Source organism: Hibiscus syriacus, unplaced genomic scaffold (genome assembly GCF_006381635.1).
Source record: "Hibiscus syriacus cultivar Baekdansim isolate YM2019G1 unplaced genomic scaffold, ASM638163v2 tig00004378_pilon, whole genome shotgun sequence".
Classification (NCBI taxonomy): Eukaryota; Viridiplantae; Streptophyta; class Magnoliopsida; order Malvales; family Malvaceae; genus Hibiscus; species Hibiscus syriacus.
In genome coordinates, this window is record NW_024062014.1 from 60,551 (window position 1) to 82,577 (window position 22,027).

The 22,027-nt window shown below is 35.7% G+C and overlaps 2 protein-coding genes and 1 pseudogene across 2 annotated transcripts; all 3 read left to right on the top strand.

The window, feature by feature from the left end:
• Positions 1-4,840: 4,840 nt before the first annotated feature.
• LOC120194167 lies at positions 4,841-6,244 on the top strand (annotated as a pseudogene).
• Positions 6,245-8,124: 1,880 nt separating this feature from the next.
• LOC120194158 lies at positions 8,125-8,526 on the top strand. Its single transcript, XM_039196553.1, has 2 exons — positions 8,125-8,128; positions 8,192-8,526. Exons 1-2 carry the CDS (start codon positions 8,125-8,127, stop codon positions 8,524-8,526), a joined length of 339 nt encoding a protein of 112 aa, XP_039052484.1.
• An 8,822-nt stretch (positions 8,527-17,348) lies between these two features.
• Positions 17,349-18,010, top strand: LOC120194177 (protein RADIALIS-like 3). The gene is made up of 2 exons (XM_039196569.1): positions 17,349-17,663; positions 17,746-18,010. The coding sequence occupies exons 1-2, from the start codon at positions 17,404-17,406 to the stop codon at positions 17,765-17,767; spliced, it is 282 nt and encodes a 93-aa protein (XP_039052500.1). The 5' UTR covers positions 17,349-17,403; the 3' UTR covers positions 17,768-18,010.
• The last annotated feature ends 4,017 nt before the right edge of the window (positions 18,011-22,027 follow it).

Below are 22,027 nucleotides of genomic sequence, written 5' to 3' on the forward strand. Positions count from 1 at the left end.
AAGTCTTTGATACCTTCAGAAAATGGAAGGCCATGGTGGAAAATGAGACTGGTTTGAAAGTCAAGAGGTTGAGGTCTGACAATGGAGGAGAGTACAGAGACAGTAGATTCAGAGATTTCTGCGCAAACAATGGGATTAAGATGGAGAAAACAGTTCCCATAACACCGCAGCAAAATGGCGTAGCAGAGCGCATGAACAGAACTCTGAATGAACGTGCTAGAAGCATGAGGATACATGCCGGATTGCCCAAATTTCTATGGGCTGAAGCTATCAACACTGCAGCTTACCTGATCAACCGTGGGCCCTCTGTTCCTTTGGATGGCGGAATACCAGAGGAAGCTTGGAGCAAGAAAGAAATAAACCTTTCATACTTAAGAGTGTTTGGTTGTATTTCTTATGTACACATAGACTCTGCTGAAAGAAGTAAACTTGATGCTAAGTCCAACAAATGTGCCTTTGTTGGTTATGGCGGTGATGAGTTCGGTTACCGGTTTTGGGACTACGAAAATCGAAAGATCATCAGAAGCAGAGACGTCATTTTCAATGAAAATGTGATGTACAAAGACAGGTCAACCGCAGAATCAAGTAATACCGAGGCTGAAACAAAGGAATTTGCTGAGTTCGAGGAGATTTCTGAAAATGATGTTCAGATCAGTCCTGAAGCAGTTCAAGAGGAAGAACCAGGCACACCAGAACTGAGACGCTCCTCCAGAATTCCTAAACCAACCCAACGATATTCACCTTCTTTACACTACTTGTTGCTGACTGACAATGGTGAACCAGAGTGTTATGATGAAGCAATGCAAGTGGAGGATTCAGTCAAGTGGGAGTCTTCCATGAAAGATGAGATGGACTCGCTTATGTCAAATCAGACGTGGGAATTAGCTGAATTACCACCAGGCAAGAGAGCGCTCCATAACAAGTGGATTTACAGGATCAAAGAAGAGCACGATGGGAGCAAACGTTACAAAGCAAGATTGGTTGTCAAAGGCTTTCAGCAAAAAGAAGCTGCAGAAAATTTACATCTTGAGCAGTTAGATGTAAAGACAGCTTTCCTTCATGGTGATTTGGAGGAAGAAATCTATATGAGGCAGCCAGAAGGCTTCATAGAGGCAGGCAAGAAAAACCTGGTATGCAGGTTGAAGAAGAGCTTGTATGGTTTAAAACAAGCTCCTAGACAGTGGTACAAGAAGTTCGATAGTTTCATGGGTAGTAGTGGTTTTACCAGATGCCAAGCAGATCATTGTTGTTACATCAAGAGGTTCGACAACAGCTTCATTATTTTATTATTGTACGTTGATGACATGCTCGTTGCAGGCTCAAACATGCAAGAGATTATACACTTAAAGCAAAAATTGTCGAAGCAGTTTGCTATGAAGGATCTGGGCGCTGCAAAGCAGATTCTTGGGATGAGGATCAAGAGAGACACAAAGTCGGGGACTTTGATGTTATCACAGGCTGAGTACATCAACAAAGTACTCTCCAGGTTCAACATGCAAGATGCTAAACCAGTAAGTACACCTTTAGGTGTTCATTTCAGACTCTCCAAAGAACAGTCACCAAAGACGGAGGAAGAACGTGCACACATGGTGAAGGTGCCGTATGCCTCAGCAATTGGAAGTCTGATGTATGCCATGGTTTGTACCAGACCAGATATTGCTCAAGCAGTGGGAGCTGTTAGCAGGTACATGAATAATCCAGGAAAAATACACTGGGAAGCAGTCAAATGGATCCTCAGATATCTGCGAGGTACCACAAACAAAGCACTTTGTTTCAAAGGTGGAGATACGATACTGACAGGCTATGTAGATGCTGACTTAGCCGGAAATGTTGACATCAGAAGAAGCACTACAGGGTATGTCTATACTCTAGGAGGAACCGCAGTGAGTTGGGTTTCTCAACTACAGAAGATAGTTGCTCTCTCTACAACCGAAGCAGAATATGTCGCTGTTACGGAAGCCAGCAAAGAGATGGTCTGGCTCCAAAGTTTCTTGAATGAGTTAGGCAAGAAACAAGAAAACAATGTTTTGTATTGCGACAGTCAAAGTGCTATCCATCTAGCAAAGAATCCGTCTTTTCATTCCAGGACGAAGCACATACAATTGCGATATCATTTTATCCGGTCTCTTCTGGAAGATGGGATTTTGAAACTTGAAAAGATCAGTGGAGCTCAAAATCCAGCAGACATGTTAACAAAGACGGTAACTACGGACAAACTGAAGTTGTGTTCAGCTTCAGTTGGCATGCTAGAATAAAAGACCAGAAATACTGCTGCATCGATCGAGGTGTGAAGACAGATTGAAATCAGTCTTCAAGTGGGAGATTGTTGAAAATTAAAGAACAAGTTGGGCTGCTAAGTAGCAGCCGGCTGCTAAAACAAATTGGGGAGGGGGGCTGCCCAAAATATTTTTATTTTTAATTACAATATTAGTCCCTAAGTTTTAACTATAAATACCCTAGCTCATTTAGCTTCAAAATCATCCCAAAATCTTCTAGTTCTCTCTCAAGTGTGTTGTGTAAACACCTGTAAATTTTCTCTTAGTAAAAGATCTGCAGCAGTCCGGAGACGTAAGCATAAATTGGCTGAACTCCGTTATCAAATTTCGGGTATTATTTTTCCGCTTTTATTTCGCATTCTCACTAATCTGGTTATAGGGAAATTACTTGTACTCGGTTTATTTCTTAACAAGCATAACATATGAGAAAAATCCAAGGGGAAGCTTGATAAGAGATTTCCAAGTAACAATCTAAATAAATGCAAAAACCACATATACTTTAGGAACAGAGACCTTTGAAATACGGAGGAAAAACCATAACAGAATAAGGATATGCAGTCGAACTGTATTATCTCCATGCCAGCCAGAGGGAGAAGCCAAGTTTCCAAGTTTGCCATATGATAATCCCTTAACAGAGATCATGGAAAAGTCCGATTGTTTTTCTTTTGAAAAATGCATAATTAATTGTTGAATAACCCCACAGTGATCAAAAGCAAAAAAGGAAATGATTTTCTATTTACTTATCTGAATTTTCCGTAAAACAACAAATGAACCAAGGCAATCAAGTGGAAATTCGAAAAAAAGATCAACTTGCAAACAATATTCATCATTTGGAAATTGAAATAAAAGTACCCACCAGCAGCTTCCCCAGGGGATCCTACAGATAAGCAAACCAGGAATCAGATTTCTCTCATCTCCAAGTTAGAAATGAAAGTAAAAAAAGAGGATCCAATTGAAGAGATACTATTGAGTCTGATCATATTCTTCCAAGAGAAAATGACATAGAAAAAGGAAGTTTGAAGACTAAAAACTACCTTGGCAATCGAGTAAATACGAGAAACACACGTCACGGAACCAGCCAAAATAATGAAAATATTAGTTCCTTTGCATAAGCAGAGCACCACAAGCGTAAAGAGGAGTTTCCATATGTAGAAAATAATATGCCAGCGAATTCTTCCATCCACAAAAATTCCCAGCTTGCGGAAATGTATAAATTGTCTTCGATCAATCCAAATAGACCCCTACTTTTCTAGCCACCAGCTAATGACCTCACAAATCGTTTTCAATCTCTAAGATCAAAGATTTTGATTTTCCAAATAAAATTTGTGGATATGTACCTAAGCGAAGACTCCAAAAGTAAAACACACTTCTACCCGTGTATTATCATATACATCTACAGTAATTATCAAAATGGGTTATCCCAAAGAATCAGAAAATTGAGAAGAAAAAAGTGAAGAGACTTTTTTTTGTGACTGTTCTTATTCCTATTTTCCCCCCTCATGAATTATATTAATCGTTGGATATACCGAGAGAGATTGGCTGCAGTCTGACCTGCGGTACATATGCAATATAATACGCGTATGATATGGATGACCTTATCCGATTAGCAAGTCCAGATTTTTACTATTTACGAGGCCGGTGCCATTTGAAAGGGACGTCTTGCCGGTCATCTCTAATCCTCATTTCTAATCCTCATCTCTATTTTAACGAATTTCTATTTTTATTCTAGAGATGAAATAATAATTCATCTCCAGCGTTATCTCTACATTATCACTAATCCTACTTTATTTACAATATTTAACTATTATAATATTAATTTTACAAATATAAAAAAAATACAAAAAATCCGAAAAATTACAAAAAGATTAATATTATTATTTATCTAATTTTAATATATTTTTATCTATTTTATAATTTAATATATTTTAAATTTAAAAAAAAAAATTAAATCTAACACAAGCTACAGTATTACGCTAAATGTGTTGTGGTAATGTAGCAATACTTTACTGTAGCGATGAAAGTGGCGCAGGGCTGGACAGCTTTCTCATCTCTACTTTGGAGAAAATCTCCAATGCAGCGCAGCATTGGAGATGCCCCTGTCCTTGCGAGCTGACTGAGGAGTAATCAGAAGCTATGTCAACGTGGGCGTTGCCTGTTGTGACAGGAAATCATCATCAGAATTTAGATGTTAGAGAGGTAGCCTCCTCAGACAAATTAGGCCTAATACTGAGGACATTATAAACAAGCCTTTTAACATATAAAAATCAATACCCAAAAGAGAAACTTCGGTTTAACAAGAGAAGCCCAATTCTTGAAACCAGGAGACCAAAACCAAATACACATTTGTCTTGTAAGAAAAGAGCAACCAGGGAAATCGCAGTATTTGTCTGCAAAAAATACAAGCGGCAACAGATCATCAAAAGGCACCATTTGTTTTCTAACAGGGTCTGTTTTGAGAGTTCAAATCCCGCGCTTCTTTTCCTATTGTGCAAGTCGCAAGAACATCTGAACATCAAAGCCCAGATTCCCTCCCAATTTTAGTTTCCAGGTTAGCGTCTCTTTTTCTACGCCATGCCAAAGTAAAATTCTCGTACTCCTGCTTACTTTGTTTTGGATCTCGAACTTTCTCTAGCCTCGTTGATCTGTATCATGAAATTTTGAATTGGCTTTTGAGTTTCAAATCAAGGAAATGCAATTTTAAATTCTCCTTAGCAGAACGTTCTTTTTTGCTTTGGGGGTGCATTTTGGGGTTTATTGTGGTGGTTGTACTTCCTTTTTCTGGGATTGTCATTAAGTGGTAGGTGAAAGTAGAAGGAAGACTGACAGTTGGTTTTGAAAGGTGTGACCAAAGGTTATTGTTGCTTAGCTTAGCCTAGGTTATGGCATACCCTGAGCCTCAAGGCGCGGAGAGGGAGAAAGTTCAGGTTAACCCTGCCCAAGAAAACCCAGGATTTTACTCGCTGCCAGTGGAAGTGTAGAAGTTAAAGCAGTTGCCACGAAGGCTTCTTTGCATTTCATTGACAGAGCATCACTTCCTAAGGATCTTGAGCTTACACTGATGAGGAGGAATGGTCTAGTTGGGGGAAAATAGGTGACAGTGTGCTTCACATAGAGCTTCGTCGATGAGCTATATTATGGTCATTGCCCCATTGTCAGCAAACATGCTTAGCAAGGTAATATTATTTGGCTCCTCTATGTTGTACTTGCATTAACTGTTGAAGGGACTCTGAACATTATATGTTCAATTCAATGCAAAGAGCATTGGAGACTGTTGGGAGAATGAGTGGAAGTCTCCTAATTCAAGTGATTAGGGTGTGCTTTATGTTGCTGTAGAAAGATCCAAGTACTTATTTGATGCATCATTTCGTGATGAGTTTAGAATTTTTGCTAAGCATTCCTGTATCTTAAAATTAGTTTCTTCTGCTGTCATGTGCTTTTGATATTTTGTGAAGATGATTTGTTGCTTAGACAATTGTATTGCTCGATGCAATTGCAACTCTCTTAAGCATTTTCTTTTTCATCTTTTAATATCTGCTGTTGCAGATTGCTGGGGGATTATGTGACAATTTGCTGACTTGTGTCGTACGAGCATGGGACTACAGCAAGCCTATGTTTGTTGCACCACCTGTCTCGAAGCGACTAGCTTGTGGGGACTATGGGAACGGCGCAATGACGGAACCTTCGTTAATCCACTCGACTGTAAGACTATTCTTGGAGTCATGGCCCCAACCAAGTGACTGAAGAACCCTTTGATTCGCCACCAATAACAAATACCATATTAGTTGTGTTGTAATCCATTTGATTCAGTTTTGGGCGTGTTTCTGTTAGCCGTCAAACAAGCTTAGTGTACACTTATAGTTGCATTTTAGAGTTTGGTTAACCTTGCACATCATGAAGAATTGTCTCTGAAATACTGCATGAAATCTGACCTTGTAAGCTGATGATATTTGATGTTTTGCAGAATCGTATTACATATATAGATTAACTATTGTTTGTGCCTACAATTTACTGGTCACAAAGATCAAGTCCAGTCAGGGCAGGGGGATTAAATCATTAAATAACTATACACCCAGGGGTATATAGTTGAAGGGCCCCACGGCGTGTAGCGACAGAAGTAGTCAGATTGAGTCACTGAGTCTGACTTCTGAGTCATATAGCACATATAATTCACTCCAACATGTTCACCGATCCCCACGTAAAAGTCAGGGCGTTTTTATTAAAATATCACATGTACATCTAATAATTACTTTTTGTCAGATATCATTTCTTTTAATATTTTTAATTTAATGCCTTTTATGACAAAGTGCGAATTGTCATCTACGTTTTTATCGGGTTCTGTCCGAGCTGGGGTTACATTAAGAAAGGCGTAGATTATCATCCACGTTTTATTCGAGTTGGCATTATGTCAAGAAAGGCACATATATTCATATGTGGTTTCGCGGAATTTCTGACATCCTTTAATACTCCAACTATCTACCTCCCGCATTTATGGAAATCTGTCTATCCCTCCTCGCTTCTTTCAAACACAACCTCCAAACTGTACTTAAATCTCAAATTTTTTCATTCTTTCAAGTATCAATCTTTCTATTAAAAATGTAAAATATTTGTATTATATTATAATAAATCAATAATTTATTTTTTTATTAAATTTTATTATATTAACTTTTTATTAATTTTTGCAGTTATAAAATGGAAGGCGGTTTGCTACGTTTAGATGAGAATCATATATCGAGGTATTTTGCCAATACGATAACAATTTTAAATTATGTTGTAATTTTAATTATCGTTAATGTTTTATTTATTTAATTTGTTTAGTATTAGTTTATAGTTTAATTTCTATAATATTAATTAAATTAGGAGAGAGACCGTATATTATATCCATTCATTCGTAACCTTAAGTTAGAGATAAGGCGCAGATGACGATCCACGCCTTTCTTGATGTCGCGTCAATTTGGACACAACCCACAAAGGCGCGAATGACGATTCACTCCTTGTCAAAAAGAGTGTTAGATTGATAATATTAGGATAAAATGTGTCTTACAAGTAATTATTAAGTGTATTAGTGCTATTTTGGTAAAAACGTCAAAAGTCAGAACCACAAGACACTGGTTTCAAACAACCACCCATTTAAGCATGCAAACGAATAGGTTTATATAAGAGATAAAAGATGAACAATCCTATGCATACAGTTAACCAGTAAGTGGCCGTGTAGCCACACCTGCTAACTAAATGGTACTTGTTTTAATATAAATCCAGTCAGTGTTATACTATTTTTATTTTCTGTATTGTTCCATATTGAGCGTACTTAATTCAACAAGTTGATACAAAATTTTAATTCAAGTGCACGGTTCCTATAAGAGGTAAAAGATGAACAATCCTAAGCGTTTTAACCATGGTTAGCTGGTGTGTATTTATATAAATACTCGTACGTAGGGATGGATGGATGAGGTTGACATATAAAGAAAAGTAATTTTAATTGCTTTCTGGGATTTGATTTATTGTTTATTCTCCGCAAATAGAAGCAATTACTATAGCTACTGGTATTTGGTTGTAGATTATATAGTAAATAGAATAAGAGAGAATTAGAGGAAAAGAAACGATAAGGGAGGAGATTGTATTAATGGGGTTTCAAGAATCTTGATATTGGTCAAACTGACTGGTCTAGTTGATTTAGGGTGTTGTATAAAAAACACATATCCAGGGTATCTTTTGAACGATCTCTTTTGGATTCAATAAGCAGAAGCTTCAGACATTAAAAAGGATAGTAAAACAAAAGTCAATGAAGATTTGATTTTGATGCTTTTATTTTGAGGTGGTTGAATGAAAGCTTATTGACAAGGAAAGATTGATGGGTAATAAGCCAAAAAAAAAAACCAAGCAACTTTCAGTGGCAATAGCCGAGGCTTAATCAGCAGGAGAAGAAGCACACCAACGACAATCTCAGCCTCAGACTTTTAGAAAGAGAGGTAGACCACGAAAGATTTTTGAGAGGACTGAAAGTGAAGAAATTAAAGAAGAGGAAGCAGCTGAAGTTACTGAGAGCCACTCAAAAGAATTAAAAACTACTGAGGAACAACAAACAAAACATGAAGAAGAAGAAGAAGAGCAAAGGCCACAGGCAAAGACAGAAGCAGAGGCTTCATCGACTTCCATGGGAAGCATGAAGAAAGGAGAGGGACAATCAGTGGCACTAAAGGAGCCTCCAACAAGTAGAACAAGAAGAAAAAGCAAACCCAGAAAGAGCAGCTAAAATTTCTTCAATTTGTCTTTACGAAGTCAGGTAAATCCATTTCCCTCCTTGTTTACTGCATTTATATTGTAGCTCCAAGAAAGGAAACATTAAAATGGTTTGGCTTTACTTATTTGAGTTGGATGAAGATGGAGTCTCCAGCTTTCATGATGAAAGCTTCTTGGTTTCATCAAATTTGTGGCTTTATCAGTTCATCTGTTTCAAATGTAAACACAGAAAAGCTATAACATAAAGGACCTTGCTTTTTCTTTTCCCTGATCGCAGTAATTGGGCTTTCTTAACCATCTTCTTTATCCCACATGTTTTTCTGTATAAACAAACAAAGCTTAAAGGTAGCAAAGAAAGGTTTTATGCTTATGCCATTATATGAATTAAATCAGATTAAAGTTGTTACAACTATTACTATACATATTTTTCTTGTTAAACTATTACTTACTATTCCGATTACTGTTAGTAATAGTTTCGTTGACTGTATTTTTTCCCTTGGTCATGTTTATCTTTGATAACATCTCAACCTCAAAAACATATGAAAAGAATAATAAAGTAATAACACTTCTATATTGTGAACGACCGACTCTTAGAATATAAAGGGTTTATTTAGAAAGGATTTCTGAATTCCACATGCTAAACAAGTTCTTTTAATACACTGTAATCTGCAATCGTCTTTTACCGAAAAAGGTGACCGGAAGATGATAAGTTAGCCATTTTTAAGATTACAGTGGGACATAATATTATAAAGAAAAAATACGAGGAAGTCCGACAAAGGGGACAGGACATTACGTTTAAGCGAGAACGGATGGGGATATTTCCCAGTAGGAGCATGGCTCACATTTTAAAGCGAGATAAATTTTATTGGTGTTGTGCTTAACTTAATTATTGTGCTGCTTAATACTATCCAAGTGTGTATTGCATTAGGCCTCGACATCTATTGAAAATGATGTTTTCTCGATGGCAACTGCTTATAATCTGCATAAAAATTAGTAAGCCTTTAATTATGATCGTCTTTTTTCAGAGGTCGGTTCTAAAAGAAACCAGACAATTCTTCAACTAATAGCATTCTATATTTGGAATCAAATATAGTAACTGCACTTTGAACTCGAAATTTAATCAAGTTGTAACACTTGATGTCTTACATGAGCTCTACAAATAAAATGGCTGAAATCGAAATTTTTATCAGAGAATATGACTATAACAAAGGTACAGGCCGAAAACTATCATTTGAATTGGATTTTCACTTACCAAACTCTTGTAAGGTAATTTCAATTGCTTCATTATGAACTTTAAGAAGATCAAATCAAATTGAATCTTGTATGGTGTGCCGAAGGGGTAAAATTGGCCTAAAAGTAAATAGGTTAATTATTTAGCCTAATATAGTATAAAGTGAATTATTTAGGGATTTATGACATGTATTATAGTGATTTGGAATAAAATATGCTTTTGGCTTAAATATACAAAAAGTGCTCAATGTATGTATTTGGTTTCAGTTTAGTGTCAACGTTTATTTCGTTCCAGTTTAGTACTTAACGTTTCATTTCGTAACTCAAACTGGGTCAGACTGTGACGAACCATTAAGTTTGGTCGTTAAGTGACACGTGTTATAGCTGATAATTTTAAAAATTTTATTTAAAATTAAAAAATTAAAATTATATATCTTTTAAAAAGAAAACAAATTTTTTGAAATAAACCCAAAACTTTGAAAACCTTCATTTCAACCCCTAAACCAATGTCGACCATTGTCTTTTGCCATCGATGAAGCTCTACCCAACCTCCCCTCCCCTCCCCTCGACGACCAAACCCCCCACGAAATTGTAACCGATCGATGACGAATCAATGTTTTATACCCCGCGAACCCTAGATGAAAATCGTGATCCCACACGATTTTGATGGTCGATCAACCATCGATCAATCACGATTTCATAGGGGTTTTGGTTGTCGGGGGGAGGGGAGGTAGGGTGAAGCTTCGTCGACGGAAAAAATGGTGGTCGACGTAGGTTTAGGGGTTGAAATGAAAGTTTTCAAAGTTTTAGATTTATTTCAAAATTTGTATTTTCTTTTTAATATATATATATATATGATTTTAATTTTAAATAATTTTTTTAAAATTAACATGCTATGACACGTGTCATTTAACAATCAAAATTAACGGTTTGTCACATTCTGACCCAATTTGAGTTACGAAATGAAAATTAGACACCAAACTAGAACGAAATAAACATTAGGCACTAAACTAGAACCAAAAGCATACGTTGGACACTTTTGTATATTTAAGCCTATATTTTTTACTCAAACTTTTCATTTTAATATGATAAATTCTAATAAAAAATATTATATTTTATTAAAACTCATCACGTCGACGTGATAAATTTAAATAAAAAATATTATGTGAGTAAACTTATCATGTCAACGTGATAAATTTATCTTGTACTATAACATTTATCGTAAATTGTAAAATAAATTTTAAACTGATATATGCGACCAATTAATTTTTCCGTCGTTGCATAACTTGTCTCAAGCCCCAATATATTTTTTTCAGTAAAAGGAAAATGGAACACGTACTGACCCCCTAGAGTATGTGAATGGGCAAAGATGACGTCTAAATCAAGGGCTTTATAGTCGATATTTTAAACCATGTTCGATTATGATTAGCTCAAAGTTCGTACTCTGCAACAAAATCCAAAACCAAAAGAAATATCACAAAGAGCACTGGGATTTGGCCGATACACTGAGAATTAAGAGAAGGGGCATGAGTCGATGTATCTTCTTGAAATCAGATCCAACAGAACTTCGTCTTTTGACTTTCTTTATTATCCGCAAGTGTGTGAACATCTTGTGAGTCTGAATTAAGCCCTGCTTGTTTTGGTACTTGGGCCAACATCAGGGTCATCTGTAAATGCATCAAGATTGGTGATATTGACTTCAAAGAGCCAGATCAGGCAACCTAATGAAGGTATGCATCAAGATGGGCTTGAACCAATCCAATGTCCCAAATTACATTCCTAAAATCTCCACTTGCCCAAACCAACGGACCCAACCAGATGATTGGGCTTAAGCTCGTTGCGGATCCTACATTTTTTTGGTTAATATAGGGTGATTACAAGTAGTAGTATTTATTCTATAGACTCTTAACTATTTGACAATGAATGCTTAAACATTATAGTTGTTGGTACTTGAACTCAAGATCTAGAGGGATAATAATCACCCCTTTAACCATTGAAGTAGCTTAGTTCATGCTCGACTCCTACATTTACTTCACTAAATAGGACATTTTCCCCTTTTGACCTGCTAGTAAGTAATATACAAACAATCGTGATTTTAATGGAAGCTCACGAGAGTTCACGAGGAAAAATCATCACTATCAACTTATCACCCTACGTTGGTGTTATGATATCGAAATAATTATCTGTAAATAAATAAACACGATCGAAAAAGAAAAACAAAGAGCACCAAGATTTACGTGGAAAATCCAAAATTAAAAAACCATAGGCAGAGTAGAAGAATTTCACTAGTATGAAGGAAGAAAATATAAGAGGACTTTGGAGTAAAAAACAAAACTTAATATCTAACCTTACTCTTAGTATCTATTTATAGAGACATATACTTGATTACAAAAAAAACTAATTAAAGTGAAAATCTACTTTAATAAAGTTATCCACTTTTAATCAAACTAGGTTTTTTTTAATTTTCTAAATTTATATATTAATTAATCTGTTCCACTTTGAATTCGAGTCAAATTCTAACAAATCTCCAACTTGACGTGAATTCTAAAAGTGCGAATGTTTCAAGCCAAAACACCTAAATTATGTGAGAAATTCAAACTCAACAAAAAACAATTCTTCACTTCAACGAACAAGTTCTCCATCTCTTTCACAATACCCCTCAAAAGGGGTAATCTTCAATAATGGACACTGATCAAATCCAAGTTTTTTCTAAGATTGAATTTAGTCTTCACATCGACATGGTTATCATGAGTGTCAATGTTTCTCACAAATATGTCACCACGAGTAATATCATGCACAATATGATGCTAACATCAATGATAATTTTATCTTCAAATTTGTTATACCTATGAAATTGAATTTTTTTCTACTTCACATAACCGTTTTACCCATAATTCTCTTGTTCAATAAAAAAATTCCTTTGCTTGATTTAGTCAAGACGTTTTTATCAAAAACAACATTATTTGGCATAGAGGAGCAAACATTAGTTGCATTACCTAAAATTGTTGAACCATGTAGAACATAAAATTTGGTTGTCTTTGTCTGACATTTCATCACAACAAGAGAGCCCTTGCAAAGTTTCATAGCTCCATCTTCATCGGAGAATTTGTACCCTTTTAAACCTAGAGTACCTAACTAATTAGATGCCTACTCAAATCTAGAACATTTCTTATATTACCAAGTGTTCAATCAATCCCATCGAACATCTTAATATTAATTATGACAAAACCTTACAAGGGACATTATTTCCCAAAAATACATCACTTGTTGATACAACTTTATACGTCGCAAACCAGTCACCATTGTGACTCATATGGAAACAACTACCAGAGTGAAGTATCCACTCATCACTTGTTATAAAGTTGTTGTCAGTTGCAACTAGGAGTTCTCCATCAACGCACTCTTCTACTGCACCGGTCTCACCAGATTTTCTAGAGTTCTACTCTTCAGCTTCTCTTTTAATTTTATTATGGACTTATAACACTCCAATTTAACATGACACTTTTTTTACAAAAGTGACAAGTTTTACTTCTATTGGAAGATTTTGATATGCACATTCCTTCATTACTAGAAGAATGCTCGCATTTTCTTCCACGGTCTAAGCTAGTCGATCCATGTACCACGAGACCCTCTACCTGGGCTCGGAACCATTTACAAGATGCTTCATCTTGTCGAATGAGTGCAAGCCATTGTACATTTCTTCAAAAGTAAGTGTTTCGTGATTGTACAAAATTGTGTCTCTGAAAGATGATTAGGAAGGGGACAACGAGCATATGAAGTTCAATCCTAAGTCTTATTAATCATACTTCACTTCTAAAGTCTCTAGATCAAAGACAATTTCCTTGAATGCAGTCATGTGCTCTTCAAGAGATGATCATTCCACTAACTTGTGCGAATAAATACTTGCTTTAAGTGTAACTTGCTGGTCTATGATTTCTACATACATAGTTGGTCCAATTTCATCCACAAAGAATCAATCATTATTTCTTTTAACACATCCTACAAGATTTGATTTGATCAATATAAACGGATATGAGATAGGGCTTTATAATCCTTATCCTTGCGCTTTTCTTTGTTCATCCAATCTAATGATGTCTTCTTATCAAACTCTTTCAATGCATCATCTAAGTCCAATTGTGCAAGGACATCTCGAATCTTCACTTACCATAGCGAGAACCTGGTGCTTCAATCCAAAAATGGAATATCATATTTTATTGTTGCCATAATCTTGAATCTGAAGCTATGATACCAATTTGTTATAATATCGGAATGATTATCAATAAACATGATCTAAAAAGAAAAACAAAGAACACCAAGATTTACGTGGAAAACCTAAGGAAAAAACCACGAGCAGAGAAGAAGAATTTCACTAATATAAAAAAGAAAGTACAAGAGGATTTTTGAGGGAAAAAACTTAATATCTAACCCTTACCTTTAGTATCTATTTATAGGTAGATACTTGATAACAAAGGACACTAATTAAAGTAAAAATCTAGTTTAATAAAGCTATCTACTTTTAACCAAACTATGTTTCTTATTTTCCCAAATTTATATAGTAATTAATTTGTTCAACTTTGAATTCTAGTTAAACTTTAACAAATATCTTGTTAGGAATTTGTGAATGAAAAAAATAACCAAAGCGATATCAATAAAAATAAGACATGCACATGAGAAGAGATTTAATGTGGTTCGCCTTTGCCTACATCTACAAGCGAGATGAACAACAATCCACTATAAACATAGAGAACACAAAGAGTACAAATATATGATATCACATGTATCTCAAAACTCGATATAGATACCAAAACTCAATATATTCCAAAACACTATTCCAATTTTCTTACAGAACTATCTATATAACATAAGCCCCAAAAGTTGCATAGATCTCAAAAAGGTTTACATCTCTAAAAAAATAATTCTCTCACATTACCCTAAAGGTTAAGACATAATCTTTATTCATACATCCAAATACTTGGTCACAAAGAATTACAATAAAATCTTCAATCACTAGAATTACAATAAAATATAACTTCATTACCAATTATAATTATAATTTAGTCAAAATGTATCAATTGAAAAATCTTTTAGATTTGGTTTTGTTTATTTAGTTCATAATTTATCACCCTACAATGGTTTTTATTGTAGATGGTCAGGGTCGAGCTTGTACGGAACTAACATGAGATGTACACATGATACTGTTATTTAGGATACTTCACAATAAGACTTATCCCTCAGGATTCAACGGGTTCGCTTGCCATGTGCGACAGAAAACAGAAATCAACAGCAGTTACAGAGCGATGACACTCAGCTACTCACAATGCATGAATTGTTTGAGGTGTAGAAATTGTGTTTCAGTAGGAATGTAAGGGTGCTTAGCATTTATAGGCTAATCAAATGTTTCATTTGAGCAGTAAAATGCTTATCCCATAGAAAACAGTAAAGCATAAAAGGTACAAGAATCTCATCTCACGCCACTGTCGCATACAAGGTCCAATTCACTAATTGTTCAACTCTGTAGATGAATATCGAAGACTAGAATCTCATCTTATACAGCCTGGAAGAATTTGCCGTTCTTATCTCTCAACCTAAAGTGGGGGAGGAATTCACAAAGTTGAAAATACCAATCAACTTTATTGTTGTTCATCTCAAGTTTTATTATCGGCTCCTTGCTTTTGGGTAAACTTTTGAAAAATAACACAGATAGCATATTCAGGGATCCTCGTCTGATATATCCAACAGGCATATCTTTCAAATTAGACCATAATTTGATGCGACCTCCAAATTGAAACAAGGAATACAAGAGAAAATAAATTATTCAAATCCTTAAAAGCTATTGATAGTTCTCAAAATGGTATCACTAGAGATAACTTTTTCGTTGAAATGACATTGATGATAAGGATTCAAAGATATCGATAGCCTTATATATCATAATAGGTGCTCAAGGTGTCGGGTTTTCCCTTCATCATTTCTTTGGTAATCAACATTCTTCTTTTTAACTTAATTTTGTATTGAGCAATCAGACCTATAGAAATAATGACATTGCATGCATATTGTAATTTCCTCGTAAACCAGTTGATTTGTGAGCAAACTCTGAGCCCCTGGTTTTTCAGCTACAACCATATCAACGCATAATTCCTACCTTAGTTAAAACTGGACCAGCTTTTCAAATTAGTATGCTTTTTCAAAATATTGATAGGTCAAGACCGTGACCTTTCTGAAATAAAGTAGTCGGATTCCCTAGCCCCAAGCACCCACCCCACCCCAACTTGCAGCTTAAAAAGATCTTTAAAAAATGCAGAAAAGCGATGCGTCAAATAATTTAAAAATGGATAATTACCACATGCAAATATGGAAATAAAATATTTCATAAACGAAGTTGTATTGATATCGTGTATTCTTATTTTTTAAGCACACGTAACATCTATATAATCTTACTTGTGAATTTTGTTTTTCTAAGATCGATATATGAAAATTATCCTGAAAAAATTCTCCCTTGGTGTGGACATGCATGGATGATAAGGATTCTAATCGTCAACAAGATATGGATCTTCTTTCTTTATAGTATTCCCTAAAAAGTTGGAAACGCCGTGGTCAAGCACATATTCGCTTGTCTCCTTCCTCCTGTCGACGTCCAAACTAAAGTAAGAGACGCCTTTACACTTCGCAAAACAACCTATTTCTCTTCAATATTAAGAAAGAAAAAAATACATTATTTTAACTATATATGGTATATGTACTTTACTAGTTTGCTTGGGTTTTCACGGGAAGCTTCATTTGTATCCGATTTGTTTTAAACCTTAGAGTTATGGAAACTTTGAGTGCTGCCCAGAGCTTCTAATCTGAATGGAAACCTCGCAATGTTGATTTAAATAATTTTACTGTTATTAGGATATGAGAGATGACAGATTGTTAGACTGCAGGCTTATAAGTTTTTACGCATGGTAAAAAGTGATGCATACCCGTTGACTTATTCTCAGTAGAAATATTAAATTGAACAGGTACAAATAATTGTACGGAAAGATCTAGGCAACCAGGTGAAACAGTTTTGGGATGCTTTACCAAGTAACAACTAATAATCTCACACAGAAGAAGACGAACAGCAATCTCGACGAGAAGATTTGAACGGTTAGAAATGGTGCACCCGTGAATATTGTTAAAGATTATCAGCACAGCCACTGCTTGGTCCACCCTAATGAATCCTGTGTCTTCTGGTCACACTGCCATCAGTGTACAGGACTGTTGTTATGGTACCTTCGTGGTTCTTTTTTTGCAAAGGCGTGTTTAGTAAAAACTAGAAAAATAAAAGAACAATTAAAAATTACACTTTTGATGATAGAATTCGTATTTCATAGGACTTGTAAATAAATTTTACATTATATGTTTTTCATCCCATTATAAGTGTGATAAATCAAATATTAATATATTTAAACACAATAATTAATCGAAAAAAGAAAAAAAAAACATCCTATTTTGTTACGGGTCCCGTTGTTTTACAAGGAAAGCAACGGCAAAGAATCAGACAAAAATGCCCACCGGTCCACAGTTTCCAACCCCCACTTTTCTCTTCACTATAAAGAGTCATCATTTGATGGTGTCTTCATACAAATCCTTCCATACTTTTTTCTCCTTTCCCTTGTGTTATTTATCTTGTGCAACTGCAATGGCCTCGGGTTCGAGCTGGACGCCAAAGCAAAACAAGTTGTTCGAGAATGCTTTAGTTTCGTATGACAAGGACACTCCGGACCGCTGGCACAACCTGGCCAGGGCAGTCGGAGGTAAAACCGTGGAGGAAGTGAAGATACATTACCAGAATCTTGTCGAAGACCTCAAGCAGATTGAGTCTGGCCATGTTCCCTTACCCCCTTACAAGAAATTAGGCGGAGGGAACAAAGCTTACAATTACATGAATGACGAACAAAGGTACACATACATGGCTAACTTAACCCTACTCTTTTTGTTAATAGCAAAAAAGAAGACTGATTTTGGATCTGTTGTCCTGCAGGATGTGGAATCTGAGGCTTTAAGTGGAATATGAGCCATATATAACTGGAGCCGTTAATAAAGAAAATGCAACTAGCTAGTACGGTGCAGCAAGCAATCGCTATTATTTTGTTTTCAATGTGTATCTTAGCGTCGTGATCACAGTTGTGTCTTCATCCTATACTTGTTTTATACTACATGTGCTTCCTTATGTGTACCTATCAAGCATCTCGTAGCGCTGATGCATTACTAAAAGATTCCTCTTATGCATCTGTTTTTAATGAATATAGATCCTCCATTAATGAATGTCTGTTTTCTGGCTATCTCGCCAAAACATAAGTACTACAGCTGAAATAGCCATATATATTGCAATAAATTAATGCAGAATCTAAGTTTCAAGTTAACAACAACAATAATAATATTAACAAATGTTAAGTGAAAGAACCTATGTTAAAACCTCGGAGCTAAAGTTAGGCAGCCACAACAAACCTCGGCAGTAGTCGGCACCAGGGATATCACAATACACCAAGAATGAAAACGTGAGCCAAGCCTGAAATTATTAATTTGATTAGCATATCTTAATCAATAAGTTAATATATAACTCAAATGATAGCCAAATTTTTTTAACGTAAAAGGACGAGTTTGGAACATATGAATAATCAAATGACTATTTTGTTACTTTTAATTGTTGAGGGGTCATTTGTGTACTTTATCCAAAAATTAAATTATTAAAAAATATTAAAATTATATAAGAATTACACCTCCAACCATATCTTAGAATCTGACTATGCCAATAATAAGTACTAACAAAATAATTGTGAATTATAGCATAAAGACCCGTGATAAACAATAACTTCCCCGACCACAAAACTCGATAAAATCTTAATAGTTCTTTGGTTGGGCTTGGACGTTAGAACAACGTTTAGTTTGGCAAAATCGGCCCATTAGGCCATACGTCAAAATAAACTGACCCATTAGGCCACCATGAATTGTATTTTGGTATCTTTGTCAAATGTTACATGTTACAGTGTAGAACAAACTCATCATGTTGACGTGACGAGTTTATCGAAATAATATTTTTAAGTCAACCTAAATGAGTAGGAACCGTGGGGTCTAATATTTTAATATTTTCCTAAGAACTCGTCACATTGACTTGCGAGTCTGTTTAAAATAATGATTTTATTTTTTTAAATTAAGTAAATAATTTTTAATTAACAGTAAAAAACAACGGTCTCTTTAGAGCTCGTCATGTCGAAGTAATAAGTTCCGTGGTGGTTTTGATTCTTTTGAAACAACTAGTCGTTTATAGCCGTTAAGTTCATGGTTATAAATAGGGATTTGAGGTTTAGAGATTTTATTGTGAATTGTTAAGAAAAAATTACTTGAGAAAAATGTTTTTTTGAAGAAATTCTGTTAAAATGTCAACCAGATAAGAAATGCTACACCTTGATGCTATCCACATTTCCTCTTTTGAACTCACTCCAGTAAAAAAATTCTTAGTTTAAATTCTTAATTTTGTTGTTTTGAAAATTTGATTGCTTGGTTGAAATTGATATTGTAGGAAGAATAATGAAACATTCGTCAACAGGGAATGACACTTAAAGAATGAAGCATTTGTCTGTTTCTGCTAAATATTTTGCATCTCAAACAAGTTATGGTTTTTATCCTCCATATCATGATTTAATGCAATGTCAGAGAAACTAGGTTGGAGGTTCATGAGATGAAGGTTCATGAGATCATATTCTATATGGTCAATGATGTTTTGATTTTGGGGACAATTTGAGTCATTGACATCAATGATGACGTCAAATTCCTTAAATACTCCATCATTGTCACTCAAAGGTGGAAATCAAAGTGGAGTGATGTTCAATACACCTCTTGTTAAAGAATAAGCAAATGAAGATGAAGATGATAAAGGCGGATGACCACGAAGAAATCGATGAGCCTCACACCATTATTATTCAACTACTCTTTGGCATCAATAAGAATTTAGGAAATATAAGTAATTTTTTATTTTATTTTTAGTGATATTATTTTAAAAAAATATTAATTTATAATAAATTAGTTTGTAATAAGTTATTTTAAAAATATTTTTTAAAAAAAATCAATGAAAATCGTCACGTTGATGTGACGAGTTTCGATGTCTATATTTTCTAAAATTTCAAAACCCTACAGTTTCCTAACGATTATAAACAATTAGTTAATTTTAAATTCAATTGGAAATCATCTCGTTGACATTACGAGTTACGTTATTTTGAAAGTAGTTACTTAATTTTACAAAAAAAAATTATATTTCGACGTTATGAGTTCCAAAAAATATTAAAATATTAAACCTCATGGGGTCCACTTACCTGATTCTATTTAAAAATATTATTTGAACAAACTTGTTACATCGATAAGACAAGTTTACCCTATACCATAGTATTTGTCGTGGATCTCGAAATAAAATTATGGTTTGCCTAATGGGCCAACTTATTTTAGAGTGGCCTAATGGAAGTATTCCTATATTCCATGTTTGGAGTTGTCACGGATCTGGAACTTGTGGCCGAGGTCAGTCCACAACAGACTACCCGTGGGGCCGCAACCAGCATAATGCAAGCTGCTCCCGCTGTGGTGCCGAGACCAACATCCATCAGGGTGCGACTGACGTAGCCCAGACAGCCCACAAGGGCCACACCGAGACCAAGACGCAAACATAGCCGAATAGGGTCAAGACACGCCCGTCCCAAACTACCCACAAGTACGATCATCAAACAAGAAGAGTCGCCTAGGGTCGTGACCACAACACACCAAGGTGTACGTAGAGATGAGACCAACACACGACAAGGTCAACCAAAGACTCTAGCCAGTAAGCAACGGGAAGCACTCGGGGTCGAGGCCAAGGCACACCGGGTGTGCTCCTAGAACCGAGATGAATGCACAAAGGGGGATGTTTGGGGGTGAGGGCAGTATATATCGGGGGCACATAGGGTCGAAGCCTACGCATACCGAGGGGGCAACGAGGGCCGAGGCCAGTACCGACTTAGGGCCTGTCCACATAGCAATGTCGATCATTACTTGGAAAATAAAGCCAAGTAACATAGTTATTGTTTGAATAGGACTTAAGTATTAGAGTTTTAACTAAAGTAAATAATTTTACTTATAGTTAGAATAGGAGTAATCATGAGATGTAAGGGGGGCTTAATTATAAAAGGATGTCTCCTCACCTCCATTGGATATATAGAATTTGGTGTGAATAAAATCAGACATTTAGGCCAAAAACTTTCCCACACATGCTTACTTACGTTTTTTCAATGCTTTTCCATCGTTCTTATCACTATAGCAACAATAACCGAGGAGTTTAGACTGACTTAGACGTCGAGCAACCAAGCGAGACATCTAAGGGTTGCACGGATCAGCTAGTCAACAGTCTAGCCCGGTGTCAAGTGATATCAGAGCCAGGTTCGTGATTAGACGAGATGACTTCACAACGTGGTGAGGCAGCAACATCCGAGGGCGTTGAGTCTCGCAACGAGGAGAAGAACCGAGGAATGTCAAATGACATGCTCGCATCGCTCCAAGGTAAGATCACCAAACTTGAAGACTCCGCGATGGAAGCTAAGTAGGTGTTGGATCGATTGTAATCCATCTACCTAGAAAAGCTAGGGTCCCTGGATCTCGAGAAGCTTGACGCCTTGGAGAATATCCATGAGGATATGCAGACTGCACTCAACATATTAGATGCGAAGAGTTCCCAACAAGATGATGCTTTGGAAGCCCAAATCATGGCCTTAACACAAGAGGTCGAAGAACTTAAAAACCAAGGTTCTGGAACCGAGGTTGAAAACCTAAAGAATGAGATCGAGCAACTAAAGACCGAGGTGGCCTTGTGTTGAAAACATTTTGATGTTTCGATATAACAAATTAAAAGAATTTTAATTTTGAAAATGATTTTTCTAAGCATATTCGATATATTAAATCGAATATCAAAATATTACTCAAAGTATTTCAAAGTTCATTTTAAATCCTTACTCAAGTGTAAAATTAAGTTTTAATCTTAAAATAATTTCAAAACGATTTTACAAAATATTTCGAACCATTTTAAAGCCAAAAATTCCAGATTGCTCAGAGGGAACCGATTCCCCCCAAGGGGGTACTGATTCCCCCCTGAATGGTTTGGCTCCGAGAATTCCAGTATGCTCAGAGGGAACTGATTCCCCCCACTTTTCAATGGTCGAAATATTTGAATTTTACACTTAGGGAACCAATTCCCCATTAGGGGTATCGATTCCCCCCACGCTTCAAGCAGAAATATTAATTGTTTT